This window comes from Peromyscus maniculatus, chromosome 5 (assembly GCF_049852395.1).
Source record: "Peromyscus maniculatus bairdii isolate BWxNUB_F1_BW_parent chromosome 5, HU_Pman_BW_mat_3.1, whole genome shotgun sequence".
Taxonomy (NCBI): domain Eukaryota; kingdom Metazoa; phylum Chordata; class Mammalia; order Rodentia; family Cricetidae; genus Peromyscus; species Peromyscus maniculatus.
This window is the reverse complement of record NC_134856.1, coordinates 43,966,350-43,984,079: the sequence shown is the minus strand read 5'-3', so window position 1 is coordinate 43,984,079 and position 17,730 is coordinate 43,966,350. Positions and strand designations below refer to the sequence as shown.

Sequence of the window (17,730 nt, the reverse complement as noted above, 5' to 3'; positions counted from 1 at the left end):
GAGGTCTAGTGGAGATTTGAATATCCTAGTATTTGACTTCAAGGCCCAAGAAATTCATACCATGCTCTGCAGTCCTTTGTTAAAAAGTGGCAGCAGGCACTGGAGGGATGGCTCAGTGATGAAGAGCTCTTCTTGCTCTTCCAGAGGACCTGGATCCAGTTCCCAGCACCCATGTGGGGCAGCTCACAACTGCCTGTAAATTCAGCTCTGGGGATCTGATGCCTCTAGCCTATGAGAGCAACTGCACTCATGTGCATATACTCTTCTAACTCCACATACACATAGTTACAAATAATAAAAATATATCTTTAAAAAAATACAGCAACTGGCTTTATGCAGGGTTTGGTAAACCTTATTTAATTTTATTTATAGAAGGCTTTATCATAATTAAAAAAAATTTATAAAATATTTATGTGTATGTATGTGTTCCTAGGTGAATGTAAGCTGTGTGTGTGTGTGTGTACAGGGGAGCCCATGGAGGCCTGAAGAGTGTGTTGGATACCCAGGAGTTGGAGTTACAGGGAATTGTGAGCTGCTTGATATGGGTGCTGGGAACCAATCTTGGGTCCTCTGGAAGAGCAGTAAGCACTCTTAACTGCTCAGGCAGCTCTCCAGCCCCTAACACATTTTTTAAAAAGTACTTTTATGAGGCATACTCAACTGTAATTTCATGAGAGCACTCAACAAACCATCAGCAGGGCAAGATGGGAATCTGTACCTAATTGTATAGGACAGAGAACTGAGGCTCAGAATGAAAGATCCCTTGCTAAACTGCTAATCACCACTGAGATCTTACAAATGTGTCTCTGTGTCAGACAAGCTCAGTCACCTCAGGACAGGTGTTCAGTGCCTTTTCTCCAACCAGAGTGGCTCTGTCTACTAAAGACTGATAGACAATGTCCCTTGTACCTCCAGAGTCGTCTTCAGAGTTGAGATATTTTCACTGCAGACTTCCACATTATTCAGAGTCACCTGGAAGATGATGAGAAAGGAATGTTACTTCCTGATCACCGGGCTTGGAGCCCACTCCAACATCCAAAATGGCTGACAGCTATATTTTATGTGGCTCAGAGAAGTACTAGCTTGAGTTTAGACACAGCTAAGGAAAGTCAGCACCACTGTTAGTAGGCAGGATGCTCAGATCTTGGTGTGGACAGAATGGTGAGCTCATGCTTTCTCCTGCTCCCACTACCAAAGCAGCAAAACCACATTGACTGCAGAAGTAACACACCTAGGCTCCATATTACTTATAGATCAAGAACAATTCAGGCTAACAGGTAAGAGGTAAGCCCTGGGCTCAAAGATGGCAGGCCTTGGTAAAGAATGCAAACATATAATGAGCACTTGTGATAGACCAGGCACTGTTCTAGATCCTGGGTAAAAATACTGCAGCAAAACAGATAAAATTCCCCCACCTCCACAGCAGGCAGTATACTTTAGTGACAGAATGTGCTTAGCAAGGGCAAACCCCTGGATTGAATTCCTAGCATCCAGCCTTGGTCCAACCTTCTAACCCCGATATATATGACATAAAGTCAGGGAGTGATAAACATTATGATAAAAAATAAAACAGGGATGGAGACAGAAATTCAAAGTGGAAAGCCCTCAACACTAGAGTTGGGATTAGAATCCATGAATCCCTAATAAGGGCTAAAGGCTCCTTCTTTCATGACTCACCTGTTCCTGAGACTAGGTATAGAAAGAGTAATCATAAAAAGCAGTATAGGGACTGGAGAGACAGCTTAGCAGTTAAGAACTCACTGCACAATCATGAGGGCTGGAGTTTGTACACCAGCACCTAAAAATGCTGTTAACTACAGCTCCACGGACTCCAAAATCCTCTGAATGACAAGCCATGCACACCCTCCTTTCCCACGTGTTTATCTCACAGATATATACACACACAGAGAGATAAATAAATCATTTAAAAAAAAAGCAGTAAGGGTGATGTGGCTCAGTTGGTAGAATGTTGACAGAACATACATAAAGCCCTGGGTTTTGATTCTCAGCACTGTATTATAAACTAGACATGGTGGGGCTCACACATAATTCCAGTACTCAGGAGGTGAAAGCAAGAAGATCGGAAATTCCAAGTCACCCTTGGCTACATAGTGAGTTGAGGCTGACCTGGGATCTATGAAACCCTGCCTAAAAAAAAGGCAGTATGGGAGGGGTTGGGGATTTAGCTCAGTGGTAGATCGCTTGCCTAACAAGTGCAAGGCCCTGGGTTAGGTTCTCAGCTCTGGAAAAAAAAAAAAAAGGCAGTATGGGAGGGGTTGGGGATTTAGCTCAGTGGTAGATCGCTTGCCTAACAAGTGCAAGGCCCTGGGTTAGGTTCTCAGCTCTGGAAAAAAAAAAAAAAAAGGCAGTATGGGAACAAAAGTGCTAAGGTACAGACAAGGAGAGCTCCAGGGTGGAGATGGCAGAACTGAACTTACATAGCCAGGATGCTCGTGTTCCACTCATCCTAACCGATGAGTACATTCCACCACTCTGTCAGCCTCTCGTTAGCTCACTATCCTAGTCCTTGTCTTCCCACCTGTGCTGCTAAGGATCAAACACAGGCCACGCTGAGTAAGTACTCTGCCACTAAGGTATATCCCAACCTCCCCTTCCTCCTTGAGGCAGTCTCATGTAGTCCAGGCTGGCCTCAAACTCCCTCTAGAGCAAGGATCACTCCCTGCCTCTACCCCGCAAAGTACTAGAATTGCAGGCCTATGCCACTATGCCTGGCAGGAATTTTTTTTAACGTGTATGGATATTTTGCTTGCACATATGAATATGCACATGTATATGCCTGGTACAGAGGCCAGAAGAGGGCAGGCACTGGAACTCCTGGACCTGGAGTTACAGATGACTGTGAACCACCATCCATGCTGGTGCTAGGAATAGAACCCTTCTTCGGCAAGAACAGCAAGTGCAGGGCCTGGAGAGATTGCACAGTAGTTAAGAGGGCATTGTTACTTTTGTAGAGGACCCAGGTTTGGTTCTTAGCACCCAACCGCCACTTAGCTCACAACCATCCATAACTCTAGTTACAGGGGATCTGATATCCTTTTCTGACATCTGTAAAACCTAGGTATGCACAGTACAAAATACTTATACACATAAAATAAATAAATATTTAAAAAAAGTTAAAAATAAAATACTCTTAACTGATAAGCCACTTCTCCAGCACCACCACCCCAATTTTAAGAGGGTCTCATGTAGCCTACCCTGTCCTCAAACTTGCTATGTAGATGAAGCTGGACTTGAACTCTGGATTCTGCCTCTAAGTCCTGAGATTACAGATGTATGCTACCATGTCCAGCTTCTGGCAGGATGTTTTAGAGCAGGTGAATGCCCTAAAAGCATAGCTGTGGTCTGGGAATACTAGTACAAGACTATGGGGGGTAGGATTAAAGTATTTGGGGGAATCTCACTGCCTCTGGCTGGTTAGTGGGTGGCATGGCCCAGAGGACAGAGCAGAAAGGAGCCATGATTGCGGAACTTAAAGATTTTAGGGTGAAAGGAGAATCCCAGACTCAGGGGTTTGGACTGGGGAGTCTGCTGTTTTTGAGGGCTTCCCTTGTTGGCATCATCCCGTCAATACTGGAGAGTCACACTGCTGCTTAGGCCACTCCGAGCGGGGTGGTAAGGGCACTGTTGCCATAACACAGGCCTGCTAACATTGACTATTTCCAGAGAAGTAAGAGTGCTGTTATGATAGCTGAAGGATAAAGATCACAACCTAAGTGTTTCCCAGGCATTTAAGCGTACCAAGAGTAGCTGTCATAAGAAAAAATGGATTTGGGTTCAAATGGTATTGATTTTGAGAGTTTCCCTTGGACTAACAATCTTTGTAAACATGGATTCACTGGGTTTAACCCCTGCTCATGGCAAATGGGATGTCAGGAGAGTTGGGGAATTCATTTTGACAGCCAAATGAATCAAAGTGTCATACAAAATAGGCTTTGTGTAGCTGGAGAAATGGTTCAGCCGTTAAAGGGTAGGTTTACAACCAAAATGTCAAAACAGGCTTTGTGGTGGGAGTGATGATATTTTACGTGTTTGGAACTGGGAAAACTAGAAATTTGTCACCAAGCATTTAGCACCACTTTTCTTTTTGCCTTATCATGTGGGTCTTCTAACAATGAAACTGTCTAAATGGGAAGTTCTCACAGAGCAATGAATGAGAGCAAAGGCACTCACTGGCCAGCCTTGGGGATATGAGAAGTGAAGCGGTGGGAAAGGTATCAGAAAGTAGACGGGTTAGGTTTAGGAGGCGTGAGACAAAAGACCAAATAGGCTTGTGGCCTGTGCCAGTAATCCAGCAGCTCAAAGGCTGGGGAAGGACAGGTGTACATTCAAGGCCGCCTGGGCTACAGAGCAACGAGGCAAGCCTGAGTAAGCTGGTGAGACTTTGGCTCACAACAAGCATTGGGAGATATAGATTGTGGCCAGTGTGCTTGCCTGGCTTGTGTGAAGCCTTAAGTTCAATTTCTAGCATTGAAAACACAAAAACAAACAAGTGAACAAAAACCAAGTAAAACAACAGATGCTACTCAAGACATGTACCTTTGGTGTGGTAGGTCCCAGGAAGCCAATGAATGCTTTTGAGCCCAGAAATGAAAAAATGAATATAAAAAAATAAAATAAAATAAACAGAATGCAAGCAAAACAAAAAATGTAAGTTAATCCATGTATGATGGTGTTTGCTGGGCATTTTTGGCAAAGTTCTCAAAAAATAATACATTTCATAAGTAAACATTTCTTAGAGCTCCTTTTTTAATTAAAAATTATTATTATTTGTGTGAGGGTGATGTGTGTGGTGCATGTGACATAGCACAGATACGGCAGCCAGAGGACAACTGTGGAAGGCTCTCTCCTTCCACCTTTACATGGGTCTCAAAGATCCTTGTTTGTCTGAGATAGGGTTTCACATGTAGCTGCGGATGACCTGGGAACTCTATGGAGATCAAGTTGGCCTTGAGCTTACAGTGCTGGTATTAAAGGTGGGTACCACTATGCTCAGCCTTTATTTTTATTTTTATTTTATTTTTTTAAAGACATAGTCTCAACTGGGCAGTGGTAGCAAACACCTTTAATCCTAGCAATTGGGAGGCCGAGGCAGGTGGATCTCTGTGAGCTTGAGGCCAGCCTGGTCTATAGAGTGAGTTCCAGGAGGGCCAGAGCTACACAGAGAAACCTTGTCTTGAAAAACTAAAAAAAAAAAAAAAAAAAAAAGTCTCATGTATAACAGGCTGACTTTAAACTTTCCAAATAAACAGGGCTATCTTTCAATTCATTCTCCTCCCTCCACCTCCCAAGTGCTGGGGGTTATAAATGTACAATGCATACTACCAAGTCTGATCCTCTTTTTGGACAACACCCATGATATCCCAGATAGATAGAATTCATACCAGAGAAAATATTTTTTTTTTTTTTTTTGAGACAAGGTAACCTTAGCTGGCCTCAAACTCACAGAGATCTGTTTGCTTCTGCCTCTGCTTCCTGAGTGCTGGGATTAAAGGTGTGAACCACTACAGCTGTCTCAAGGGAAATGTTTCAATGTCAGAAAGAGGCCAGGGCAGCTAAAACAACCATGTTGGATCTTTCTGGTAACTAGTTAGTGTGATTTACCTGTACAGGGTAAGGTAGCAATGTCTCTGAGATCAAGAACCTGAATCTGATAGAAGCTGAGTACTAAGAAGTGCATGGACACATTTTCTTCATCCAATCCATCTGTAGACTGTTGACTGACAGCTCAGCTTTGGATGTTTCCTTCAGCCTCTAGGCCTTAAGGTACCAAACTCAAGTCTAGTGATGTAAAATGGAACATGAAAGACCTACACCAGTGCTATCCCCATTCATGTCAAGTCAGCATGTGCCAGAGAGACCTGATTATGAACTTCAGATTTCTTTCTGTGTTCTTTGGTATGTTACAAACTGGCTGCTACCCTGTACAAATCCTTTCAGGCTTCTCTTTCCGTTACCACACAATGGGAAGACTCACCACTTCATTACATCTCTTGTTTGTGTGGCTAAATGATCCCCACCCTCCTTGAAACAGTCTTGATAGTAGTCCAGGATAACCCTGAATTTATGATCCACCTTTCTCAGCTTCCTAAATACTGAGATTACAGGCATGTTCCAAAGAGGAAGTTACTAGAAAAGCAGACTTGGGAGGCATAAAGGATTGGTATCCATCTAGACTATGGGCCTCTCCTTAGAAAAGTAGCACAGAAGCGTGGCATAAATGTTAGAGTTGTTTTGTGGTGGATGCATACACTGTAGATCCCCTCATCAGTTTGGCAGAGGGGTCTTGGGAAGAACACTGAGGAGAGGAAGGAACCTAGGCTTTTGGTAAAAAAAAGCAAAGCAAAGCAAAAAAAAGTATGTGGTATGCTTCAGGTTGCTCTGAGCAGGCTCCTGGGTAAGAAGTGGTTTCAGAACCTGGAGGAACTTTCCTTAAAAGTGTTTTCCTGCTGGTGGTGGCGCACGCCTTTAATTCCAGCACTTGGGAGGCAGAACCAGGTGGATCTCTGTGAGTTCCAGGCCAGCCTGGTCTACAGAGCGAGATCCAGGACAGACACCAAAGCGACACAGAGAAACCCTGTCTGTCTTGAAAAACAAAACAAACAAACAAACCTTTTCTGTTAAGTTCTAGAGGAAAAGTCTCCACCTTAGGCTTTTTACAATTTGGCTAAGAGTCTGTAGTATAATCTCTCAAAGGTGCTGGGGATGTGGTTCAGTTGGTAGAGAGCACCATGGCCAGCACTGCTAAAACAGGACACACCTATAGGCCCAGCACTCCAAAGGTACAAGCAGAAGACTGAAGTCAAAGGGCATCCCTCATTACACAGCAAGCCTGAGACCAGCCTGGGCTACAAAACCTGTTTCAAAACAGTAATAACCCTTCAGAAAACCTGACCCAGCTGCCAGCCTGATGGCCACCTACCAGGAAGGACAGCTTGGCTTCATCGGTGCTCTCGATCCCTTTCGTGTCAAACTTGCCCTGCTGGAGGCTGCTGTGCATGATGTTCACAGCACTCGTCACCCCACGCTGGATGTCCTGGAAGGTGGTGGCTGGGAAGCCCATCCGCAGCTTATTGCATAGAACATCCCTGTGGGGTAGAATGGCATGTGCAGGTTACAGCGTTCAACCTGGCCTGCAGGAAGCAAAACAGTACCCACTACCCTGACTCAACAGCACCAGCTGCTCTTCTGGGGTGGACCCCACTCTTTTCCAACAACGACACTGTCTAGGATGGTTCTGACAGTGTCACTGGGGTTTTAGCTCATGTTTACTTCCTCATCAGGCTCTCAGTTATTACTGCTGAGCTTCAGCAAAGGGGAGACAGTAGAGCTTAGTGAAAAGCAGTACCATGAGGAGCTGAAAAAAAAACATTCTGAGTCAAGTCAATACTAGATTTTCTCTTCTACTTCTTAAGAGGTATGTGACCCATGACAAAGGATACAATCTCTCTAAGCCCATCTACAAAACAGAAAGCACAGTTCCCATATCAGTTTTCTTAAAATCAATATTGACTTTGTGTGAGGGGGACACACTACAGCACATTTGTGGAATTGAGGGAAGAACTTGCAGGAGCTGGTTTACCTCTTCCCCTATGTGGGCACTGGAGAGTAAACTCAGGTCATCAGGCTTAGCATTAGCAGCAAGTATCTTTACCTGCTGATCCATTTCATCTGCCCTATATCAAGGTTTTTGTACAATTAAATATTGGGGGGCTGAATTGGGCATGGTGGCACACGCCTTTAATCTCAGCATTCAGGAGGCAGAGACAGGTGGCTCTCTGAGTTAGAAATGGAAACTATGTATTTATAACTACTGTTTTTATCTAAACCACATGCTTTTCTTTTGGGTCTGAGGGTAATGACACCTGACACCTCCAACATACTCTAGTGAATTAGGTTAAGTAAAAGAAGTTAGGCGCTTAGGGCTGATGGATAGTTGCTCCAAGGTAAAAGATGTTATATCAGGAACAGGAGCTTGGCTTTTTTTTTTTTTTTTGGGTTTTTTTGAGACAAGGTTTCTCTGTGTAGTTTTGGTGCCTGTCCTGGATGTCACTCTGTAGACCAGGCTGGTCTCAAACTCACAGAGATCCTCCTGGCTCTGCCCCCTGAGTGCTGGAATTAAAGGCATGTGCCACTGCCGCCTGGTAGGAGCTTGTATTTTTTTTTTTTTTTTTTTTTTTTGAGACAGGATTTCTCTGAGTCCTGGCTGTTCTAGAACTCGTTCTGTAGACCAGGCTAGCCTCAAACTCAGAGATCCACCTGCCTCTGCCTCCCAAGTGCTGGGATTAAAGGCATGTGCCATCATGCCCAGCTAGTTTAATCTTGTTTAGAAATGAATTTGACCCATAATGAAAAAAGAAAAGAAACAGATGAGACCGAAGAATCAAATACAACTAGAACTTTTATGCCTCAAAAGCAGAAAGGGTGTCAACAGTACCTGAAGTCAGCCTCCAGCTCTCTGGTGGCAAGGTTGATCATGGCACAGAGACAGTCGATGTTAGAGCTGGACAGAGCTCGCCCAATGCACTTTTTAACAATGTAGAAGACATCATCCACCATGCTGGAGGTCAACTGGCCCTTCTCATAGGTATCCAGAGCCACAGCCTGACAAAAGACAAAGCCCTCAGTGAGTATCCCAGTTCTGCATGTTCTGGATAGTTCTGTTTATACTAGCCCAGTCTCTGCACCCTTTTCTACACCTTGACAAAACAACAACAAAAAACCCACCTTACTTCCTAATGATCACTACCTTAGAAAACTTAGTATTTGGGGACTTTGCCTTGGTGATATCCATTACCTGGGATGTTAGACATAGGGGAGATCCTACCCCATATACCTGCAGGGAGGCAGGGAACAAGAAGGCTCCATGGGGAGCTGAGCTGTTCTTTTGTAATCTTTGGGAAAGACCCAGCTGGAAATGTGAAGAGCATGACAACTCCAGAGATGTCCTCTTACACCCAGCAGTGCTATCTAGTCTGCAGTGAAAAGTACTCTCAACGCAGGACCAAAAAATACGAAGGTCTCAGCCATTTCATTCAGCCTAGCTTCTTGGACAGGAAGCTCTATGTGCAAGAGGTATCCTAATGTCCTACCTTATTGACAGTCTCCCTCATGAAGTACTCCTCCATGGTAATATAGAAGCCAATTAGCTCCTGCATGGTACAGCTCAATAGGCAGTTATTGAGGAGTTTGTCCAGGCACTTCTGGTGCTCTAGGGGACAGCCAAGAAAGGAACATTCACTTTCTTCCCCCAAGGGAAACAGCAATGTTTTTCATTTTTCAAGTCCTCTTCTAGTTTTCATTCCAAACAGATTCATATTTCCCATGATTAAAATCACAGTGTAAGCTGAGTGGTGGCGGCGCACACCTTTGATCCCAGTACTTGGGAGCCAGAGGCAGGCAAGCAGAACTCTCTGGATTCAAGGCTGATAGCTATAGCCCCATAAAATGGAAAAGGCTGAGTTCTCAGGATCCAAAGCCACAGCTCCCCCAAGGCCCAGGCCGCAGTCCATAACCAGCTCTGCCAAGCATATTCCTGGTTTTGCACATCAGGGCCTCAGGAATATCTCCCAAGCCCTGGCTCCAGGCTATTTATTACCAGCTCTGCCAAGCATACTGCCAAGCATGTTCCTTTTCCACACATTAGAGCCTCAGAGAAAGCCTTGAATCAGTCCAGCCCTCAAGCACTTGGCTGAGACAGAAGTACCACTACAAGTTTGAGTCTACTCGGGGTTATATAGCAAGACTTCGTTAAAGGGGTGTGAGGGTGGATGTCCTGCCTTGATTTTTTTCTTCACATGCATGCATGTTCACATGTCTGTGGATACAGGTGGTGGGTGCACATGCATGTATGTTCACATATGTGAAGTCCCAACGTTCATATTGAGTGTCTTCAGTTCTCTCCACCTTACATATTAAAGCAGTGTCTCCTGCTGAGCTCTACGTTGGCTAGCCAGTTTGCTCTCAGGATTCCCTGTTTCCGTCTCCCAGGATGGGATTGCCAACTCCCCTGACTTGGTTTTGGTTTGAGACAGGTCTCACTTTGTAACCCCTGGCTCGCCTGGAACTCACTGTTTCTGCTGACTTCCTCCCATTTCTCCCCCGAAACAGTGCACAAGATGAGGTACTTTTTATTGGTTTTTCGAGACAGCGTTTCTCTGTGTAGCTTTGGTGCCTGTCCTGGATCTCTATCTATAGACCAGGCTGGCCTCGAACTCACAGAGATCCACCTGTCTCTGCCTCCCGAGTGCTGGGATTAAAGGCGTGCGCCACCACCGCCCGGTGACGAGGTACTTCTTAATAAGCTTGCTTGGCATAAGAATACTTCATGCAAGATCTCCCACCTGATCTGTCCTCTTTATCTTCAATCCCCTGCATCTTACTTCTCAGGACCCAATAAGCTTGCTTGGCATAAGAATACTTCATGCAAGATCTCCCACCTGATCTGTCCTCTTTATCTTCAATCCCCTGCATCTTACTTCTCAGGACCCTATCACTAAAGAATGACTAGGTGGTCCAGGTCAGCCAAACACTAGCATTACCAGAGGGTGCCACCATGTCTAGCTTCAGGCCACTCTTGAGATTTCAAATGTGGCTAAGGACCAAGTTTTAATTTTTTTTTTTGAAGTTTAATTTGAACTTTAAAATTTTAACTTATTTTTCAAAACAGGGTTTCCCTGTGTATCACTGGCTATCCTGGAACTCTTTTGTAGATCAAGCTGGCTTTGAACTCAGAGAGCCACCTGTCTCTGCCTCCAAGTGTTGGGATTAAAGGAGTGGACCACTGTGCCTGACTTAACTTTAAATTTTAATTTCAGGGGCTGCAGAGTTGGCTCAGCTGTTAAGAACCCTTTACTGCTCTTCCAGAGGTCCTGAATTCAATTCCTAGCACCCACATGGTGGCTCACAACCATCTGTGATGGTATCTGATTCCTTCTTCTGGTTCGCATGAAGACAGAGCACTCATATACACAAAACACATGAATAAATAGATCTTTAAAAAGAGATTAAATGTTAATAGTCACTCACATGCAGCTGGTGACTACTATGCTATACAACATTGGTCTCAACAGCAGTGGTTGTTATTGACACTGATAAGTACCTGACTCCAAATAAATACATAATTCCCTTTAAACAGATTAAGTAACAACCCTGCCATGTTTTATTGGCATAAGTCACAAAGAATGTCAGATACTACATGAGTCTCCAGGGCCCCTATTGGATACCCTATAGGAATTCAGTAGTCATCTTTTTTTTGAGCAGAGTCTCCATTATGATGATCAGTTTCACTGTGGGCTCAAGTAACTCTCCTACTTCAGCATTCTGAGTAGCTGGGACTATACAGGTATGTATCACTATACCTGGCATGTACTACCTATGCCTGTAGTAAAATCTACTGGGAAGTTGGGGTGAGATGATTTCTTGAGATCAGCCTGCATAACATAATGAGATACACTTCAAAACAACAATAATAAAACAAGAAAACCAGCTGGGTAGTAGTGGTGTACACCTTTAATCGAAGCATTCTGGAGGCAGAGGCAGAGGCAGGCAAACTTTTGTGAGTTCAGGGATAGCCTGGTCTATAGAGCAGAGTTCTAGGACAGCCAAGACCACACAAAGAAATCATGTCTCACAAAAACAAAAAACCTCAAGAAAAAGGCCATCTTTTTAAAAATTTTTATTTATTTGGCCAGACATGTTCTTTAAAATTTTTTGCTTTTATTATTTTATGTGTATAAGTGTTCTACCTACGTGCGTGTCTGTGCACCATGTATGTGCCTGGTGCCCACAGACACTAGAAAAGGGTGCTGGATCCCCTGAACCTGGAGTTAGAGGCAGTTTGAGCGTCCCTGTGGGTGTAGGGAACTGAACCCCAGTCCTCTTGAGCAGCCACTGCTCTTAACCACTGGGCCATCTTTCTAGCCCCCCTTGTTTTTTTCAATGTTATCTTTCTCTTCAAAAATTGTGAGTAGTAGAGCTTGAAGACTGGGATAGGGTGGAAGACTTTCTCTCTTTTTTTTGTTTTTGGTTTTTTGAGACAGGGTTTCTCTGTGTAGCTTTGCTACCTGGATCTCGCTCTGTTCGAGGCTGGCCTCGAACTCACAAAGATCCGCCTGGCTCTGCCTCCCGAGTGCTGGGATTAAAGGCGTGTGCCACCACCGCCCGGCCTACTTTCTCTATAATATATATATATATATATCCTCCTACTCTTCTTTTGAGGCAAGGCTTCAAACTCAAAGATCTTGCTGCCTCTGCCTCCAGAGTACTGCAATTAAACGTGTACCACCATGTCCAGCTTATTTTTTCTTTTTTGAGAAAGGTTTTGCTACATAACTCATTGCTGGAACTAGAGGCATGTACTTCCATGTCCTTCCTGTTTGTACTATATTCTTAAGTTTACGGAGGTGTAACTTCTAGTCCACAGAATTCACCACTGTATGTGTATGACCTAATGATCTTTAGCAACTTTCTGTATTTGTGCAACAATGGGTACAATCCAATTTCAGAACACTTGTCATTTCTAAAAGTTCACTAGTGTAAACACCTCTTATGTACTATTTAGACATTTACATGCACACATTTCCTACGCCTAACTATAAATGAGGGCTGGCATAGAGAAAAGTGCAAGAAATGAATGGACATCAGTTTTACTTGCCTTTATATGAAGTGCTTAGAAGCCCCCAAATTCCAGTCCATTTCTAAAATGTGACACATTGAACATTTTCACTAAAGGTCATTTTGTCCAGAGACTCAGTGGTTTCCTTATTAAGAGCTCTATGGCTTGGCTATGACAAGACAGTGCCAACAGCTTATGCCAGCCCTACCACCCAGTACGAGAAATATGTTTTACCTTGCTTTACATCTTCTGAAGCCATGGAGTCCCCCACCTCAAAATCTGCACTGATCCTCTTCCTGAGGAAGCGTAAGTACAGCTCACTTCGAGCATTCATCAGGGTGACCTCAGTCAGGACAGGATCCAGCTCCCTGAGACAAAGAACAGAGGGAATAAGAACACTCCATTCCCATAAATGGAAGGGCTACAAGGTAAACACAGACTCTCTCCTCCTAACCCAGGTACATAAGGATAGTTCTGCCTGATGGCTGCACTGCCTTGTTATAGAGACAGCTATCAACCACACTTACACACAACATGCACTTGAGCACATGTACACACACACACACACACACACACACACACACACACACACACACACACACACACACCAAAATGTATAAATGGAATAGAATTGAGAGTTCAGGCAGTCACTGATTTTATTTTTTTAAACATGGGGGTCTCTTTATGACTCTCTATGGAGTCCATAGACCAGGCTGGCCTCAAACTCATGAGATCCTCCTTCCTCTGCCTCTGCCTCAGGAGTGATTTTTTATGAGACTGCTACGACGATTGAATGGAGGAATGAATGACCCATTCAGTGAATTTTACTAGAACCACTGACATCACATGAACAAGAAGATGAACCTGATCTCCATTATATATACAAACTCCCTTCACACACTGAGAAGTACTGGCCAAAACATCAATCTGGTCATACAGTTTCCACAGTTCTCCATTACTGATACATGACCTGGGGCTGACTCTGTAATGACCCCCTAATATTCATCTTATTTTAGGCTCTCTCCAATATTTTGCACATACTTTCGTTATGCTATCTGGGAAATTCTTCCTTATACTCCAATTCACTTTCCCAGTCTCAGGCCTATGGCCACTTCCTCAGGAAGAATTCCTGAAACTTGACCACATTTGATTATCCCTCATTACATGCTCCCTTGAACCTTATACTTCATATACCCAGTGGTTAAGAGCACGTATTCTAGAACTAAACTGCTTCTATTCTAGATTCTATTTCTGCCATTTTCTAGCTTTATTATCTTTTTTTAAAGATTTGTTTATTTATTAAGTATAAAGTGTTCTGCATGCATGTATGCCTGCAGGCCAGAAGAGGGCACCAGACCTCACAGATGGTTGTGAGCCACCATGTGGTTGCTGGGAATTGAACTCAGGACCTCTGGAAGAGTAGCCAGTGCTCTTAACCGCTGAGCCATCTCTCCAGCCCCTAGCTTTATTATCTTGGTCAGGTCATTTAGCATCTCTAGGCTTTAGTTTGTTCATCTGAAAATAGTTGTAAATTAAATCAGTGATTTACTACCAATTTTGCACCCCCCAGGGGACTATAGTGGAGAACCACAGAGGTTTCCTAGTGAGAATTTACTCAGAGTATGAGAATCTGAGCTTGCTTTACCCAGCAGGGCTGCATAAGGTGATGATTTGACCATGGGCGTGGTTATGAGGTGTTTGGAAGGGTCTACACTTGGCTGTGCAGTGTGCTTTGATCTAGCAAGGGGCATTGTTATAAAAAGCCCTTTAGAAGAAACAGAAAAGGCCATTGAGTATTGACCCAGGTCCTCCCTAAGTTATCCTGTGTTTCTGTCTTTCTCCTCTTCGCTATCTTTCTAACTAATATTTCTTATCGCTCTCTCCTCCCCATAAGAACCATGGCATAGGTGGGAAAGGTGGGAGCTGGCCTCTCAGTCTCCCACAGTACAGTGGCTAGAGACAGGGATGCTGCTATCCATCTCATAGTTTACAGGACAGTTCCTGACAAAACAAAACAAAACCCCCAAAACTATCTAGCCAAAATGCCAGTAGTGTAGAGGTTAACATACCTTGAAGAAAGTGGTTTAATATTTGTTAAGTGCTTATAGCAATGATTAGCATACAATCAACATTATATATGTGTTAGCTATCATTACTATGCTGGTTAGGTTGTTTGTTTTGGTTTTTCAAGACAGGGTTTCTCTGTGTAGCTCTGGCTGTCCTGGATCTCACTCTGTAGACCAGGCTGGCCTGAACTCAGAGATCTGCCTACCTCTGCCTCCTGAGTGCTGGGATTAAAGGTGTGCACTACCACTGTGCAGCTGCTAGTTAGTTCGTTCTCTCTCTCTCTCTCTCTCTCTCTCTCTCTCTCTCTCTCTCTCATTCTCTCTCTTCCTTCCTTCTTTCTTTGTTACTTTCTCTTTCTCTCTCTCTCTCTTTCTCTCTCTCTCTCTTTCTTTCTTTCTTTCTTTCTTTCTTTCTTTCTTTCTTTCTTTCTTTCTTTCTTTCTTTCTTTCTTTCTTTCTTTCTTTCTTTCATCAATTTAACATGAGCTAGGGTCTTTTGGAACCTCAAATGAGAAAATGATTATATAGGATTGGCCCTCAGGCAAGTCTGTGAGGCATTTTCTTGATTAATGACTAGTGTAGGAGGGATCAGAACCCTGGGTAGGTGGTGCTATCCCCGAGAGGTGGTCCTGAGATGTATAACAAAGAAAAATAGCAAGCTATGAAGAACATGCTAGTAAGTAGCACTCCATAGTCTCTATTGGTTCTGCTTGCTTGAGTTTTTGTGCTGACTTCCATCGATGATGGACCATGACTGGAACATGTAAGACAAACAACTTCCCCACCCCAAGTTGTTTTTGGTTATTGGTGTTCATCACAAAAACAGAAAGCAAACTAGGACAATTACTATCAATTTGATAAACTATAAATGCCATAAGAAAGGAATTAGATCTGATTTTGGTCACCTTGCTAGCATAGGAACCAGTATCTGGTGTATAATATGTACAGAGTAAAATTTTTTAATTAATTTTTTTTTATTTAAAAACATTTAAAGGGGCTGGAGAGATGGCTCAGAGGTTAAGAGCACTGGCTGCTCTACCACAGGTCCTGAGTTCAATTCCCAGCAACCACATGTTGGCTCACAACCATCTATAATGAGATCTGGTGCCCTCTTCTGGCCTGCAGGCATACATGCAAGGTAGAATACTGTATACATAATAAATAAATAAATAAATAAATAAATCTTTAAAAACAACAAAAAAATGTAAAAAGTTTATTTTATGTGTATGGGTGTTTTGCCCACAAGTATGTCTACTCAACAAGAGCATACAGTACCTGCAGAGGGCAAAGAGGGTGTTGGAGCCCCTGAAACTGGAGTTACAGATAGTTGTAAGCTGCCATTTGGAAGAACAGCTAGTGCTATTTATTGCTGAAAAAATATTAATCATGTGTGTATATGTATATCTGGGTAGGTGCAGGTGTCCACAGATTTCAAAGATGTTGGATTTCCTGGAGCTGGAATTACAGGTGATTGTGAGCCACTGACCTGGGTGCTGGAAACCAAACTTGGATCCTCTGAAGAGCAGTAGATGCTCTTAACCATTCAGCCATCTCTCCAATCCCTAATTTTGTCTTTGAAATAGGGTCTCATGTAGTACAGACTAGCCTTGAATTCACTATTTAGCTGACTATGACCTTGAACTTCTGATCTGTGGTGATATTTTGTGTGTATTCTAACAAATAAAATTTGCCTGAAGATCAGAGGACAGAGCCAGCCACTAGATTAAACAGAAGCCAGGCAGTGGTGGCACACACCTTTGATCCCTAGCACTCAACATGTAGAGATCCGTTTGGATGTCTTTGAGTTCAAAGCCACCCTGGACTACACGAGATTAATCCACTCTAAAAGAAAAACAGAGCCAGGCAGTGGTAGCACACACCTTTAATCCTGAGACTTGGGAGTTACACGCCTTTAATCTCAGCACTAGGAAGGTTGAGACAGGAAGTGATATGGCTGGGAGAAGAAAGGAATATAAGGCAAGAGGAAACAGGAGTTTGGTTCTTTTTCATTTGAGGACTCAGAGGCATTCAGCCTGAGGATTCGTGGAGACAGGATCTCGCCTCCCTTTTGGCCTGAGGATTCAGTAGTGGTGAGAAGTTTCTCTAGTAGTTTATTCCTTTGTCTCTTTGATCTCTCAGCATTTACCCCATATCCGACTCCTGGGTTTTTATTATAAGACCATTTAGGATTCGAGCAACACTGATCCTCCTGTTTCTACCTTCTGGGGTGCTAGTATTATAGGCATGAACCATCATTCTTGTTTTTATGTGGTACTAGGTTTTGTGCATACTAGGTAAGCACTCTTACCAACTGAGATATCCTCAGCCAGTTAATTATTCTTTATTAACTACATGTGTTATATAGACATTTTTGTATGGTATTTTCTATTAGGAGAAATTGATAGAGTTGGAAATTGGTGGCTTATGCCTGTAATCTCAGCACTTGGAAGACTGAGGCAGGTGGATTGCTATGAGTCTGGCTGCTCTTCAAGAGGACCCAAGTTCAATTCCCAGCACCTACATGGCAGCTCATAACTGTAACTTTAGGTCCAGGGGATCCAACACCCTCACATAGACATACATGCAGACAGAACACCAATGCACATAAAATAAAAATTAATAAATCTTTTAAATAAGTAAATAAAATAACTGTGGGCATGGTGGCATCGATCTTCAATCCCAGCACTTGGGAGGCAGAGCAGGTCGATCTCTGAGTTCAAGGTTAGCCTGGTCTACACAGAGAGTTCCAGGAAAGCACACAGAGACCTTGTTTCAAAACAAACAAAAAAACAAAACAAAACAAAAAACAACAAAAAAGAGAAAACAAACAAAAAAACTAAAAGTAAAACCACATTTTAACAAAATAATCTCTAAACTAGATGTAAATAGTAATTGCAACAATTACAGGCTGAAGAATTATTACCTTGGTTCAATTTTCTCTGTTGCAGAATTTCTCATCAAGTTACTCTGGACAAGCCGGAACTGCAAAACACCACAGAAATCAGAACAGTATTTCTGCCTCCCATTGGT

At 43.2% G+C, this 17,730-nt stretch overlaps 1 protein-coding gene across 4 annotated transcripts in view; it reads right to left on the bottom strand.

The window, feature by feature from the left end:
• Positions 1-17,730, bottom strand: part of Cog4 (component of oligomeric golgi complex 4) — a 41,542-nt gene that overhangs the window by 6,852 nt on the left and 16,960 nt on the right. For all 4 annotated transcript variants that reach the window (XR_013051044.1, XR_013051045.1, XM_015992931.3 and 1 more), the window contains 6 exons: positions 17,624-17,682; positions 12,869-13,002; positions 9,111-9,229; positions 8,456-8,622; positions 6,941-7,106; positions 910-972 (listed from right to left, as the gene is read on the bottom strand). Coding sequence is in view for 2 of the 4 variants with exons in the window: in XM_015992931.3 (XP_015848417.1) it covers positions 910-972; positions 6,941-7,106; positions 8,456-8,622; positions 9,111-9,229; positions 12,869-13,002; positions 17,624-17,682 (708 nt within the window). In the remaining 2 variants the exon portion in view is untranslated. The remainder of the gene's footprint in view (positions 1-909; positions 973-6,940; positions 7,107-8,455; positions 8,623-9,110; positions 9,230-12,868; positions 13,003-17,623; positions 17,683-17,730) is intronic.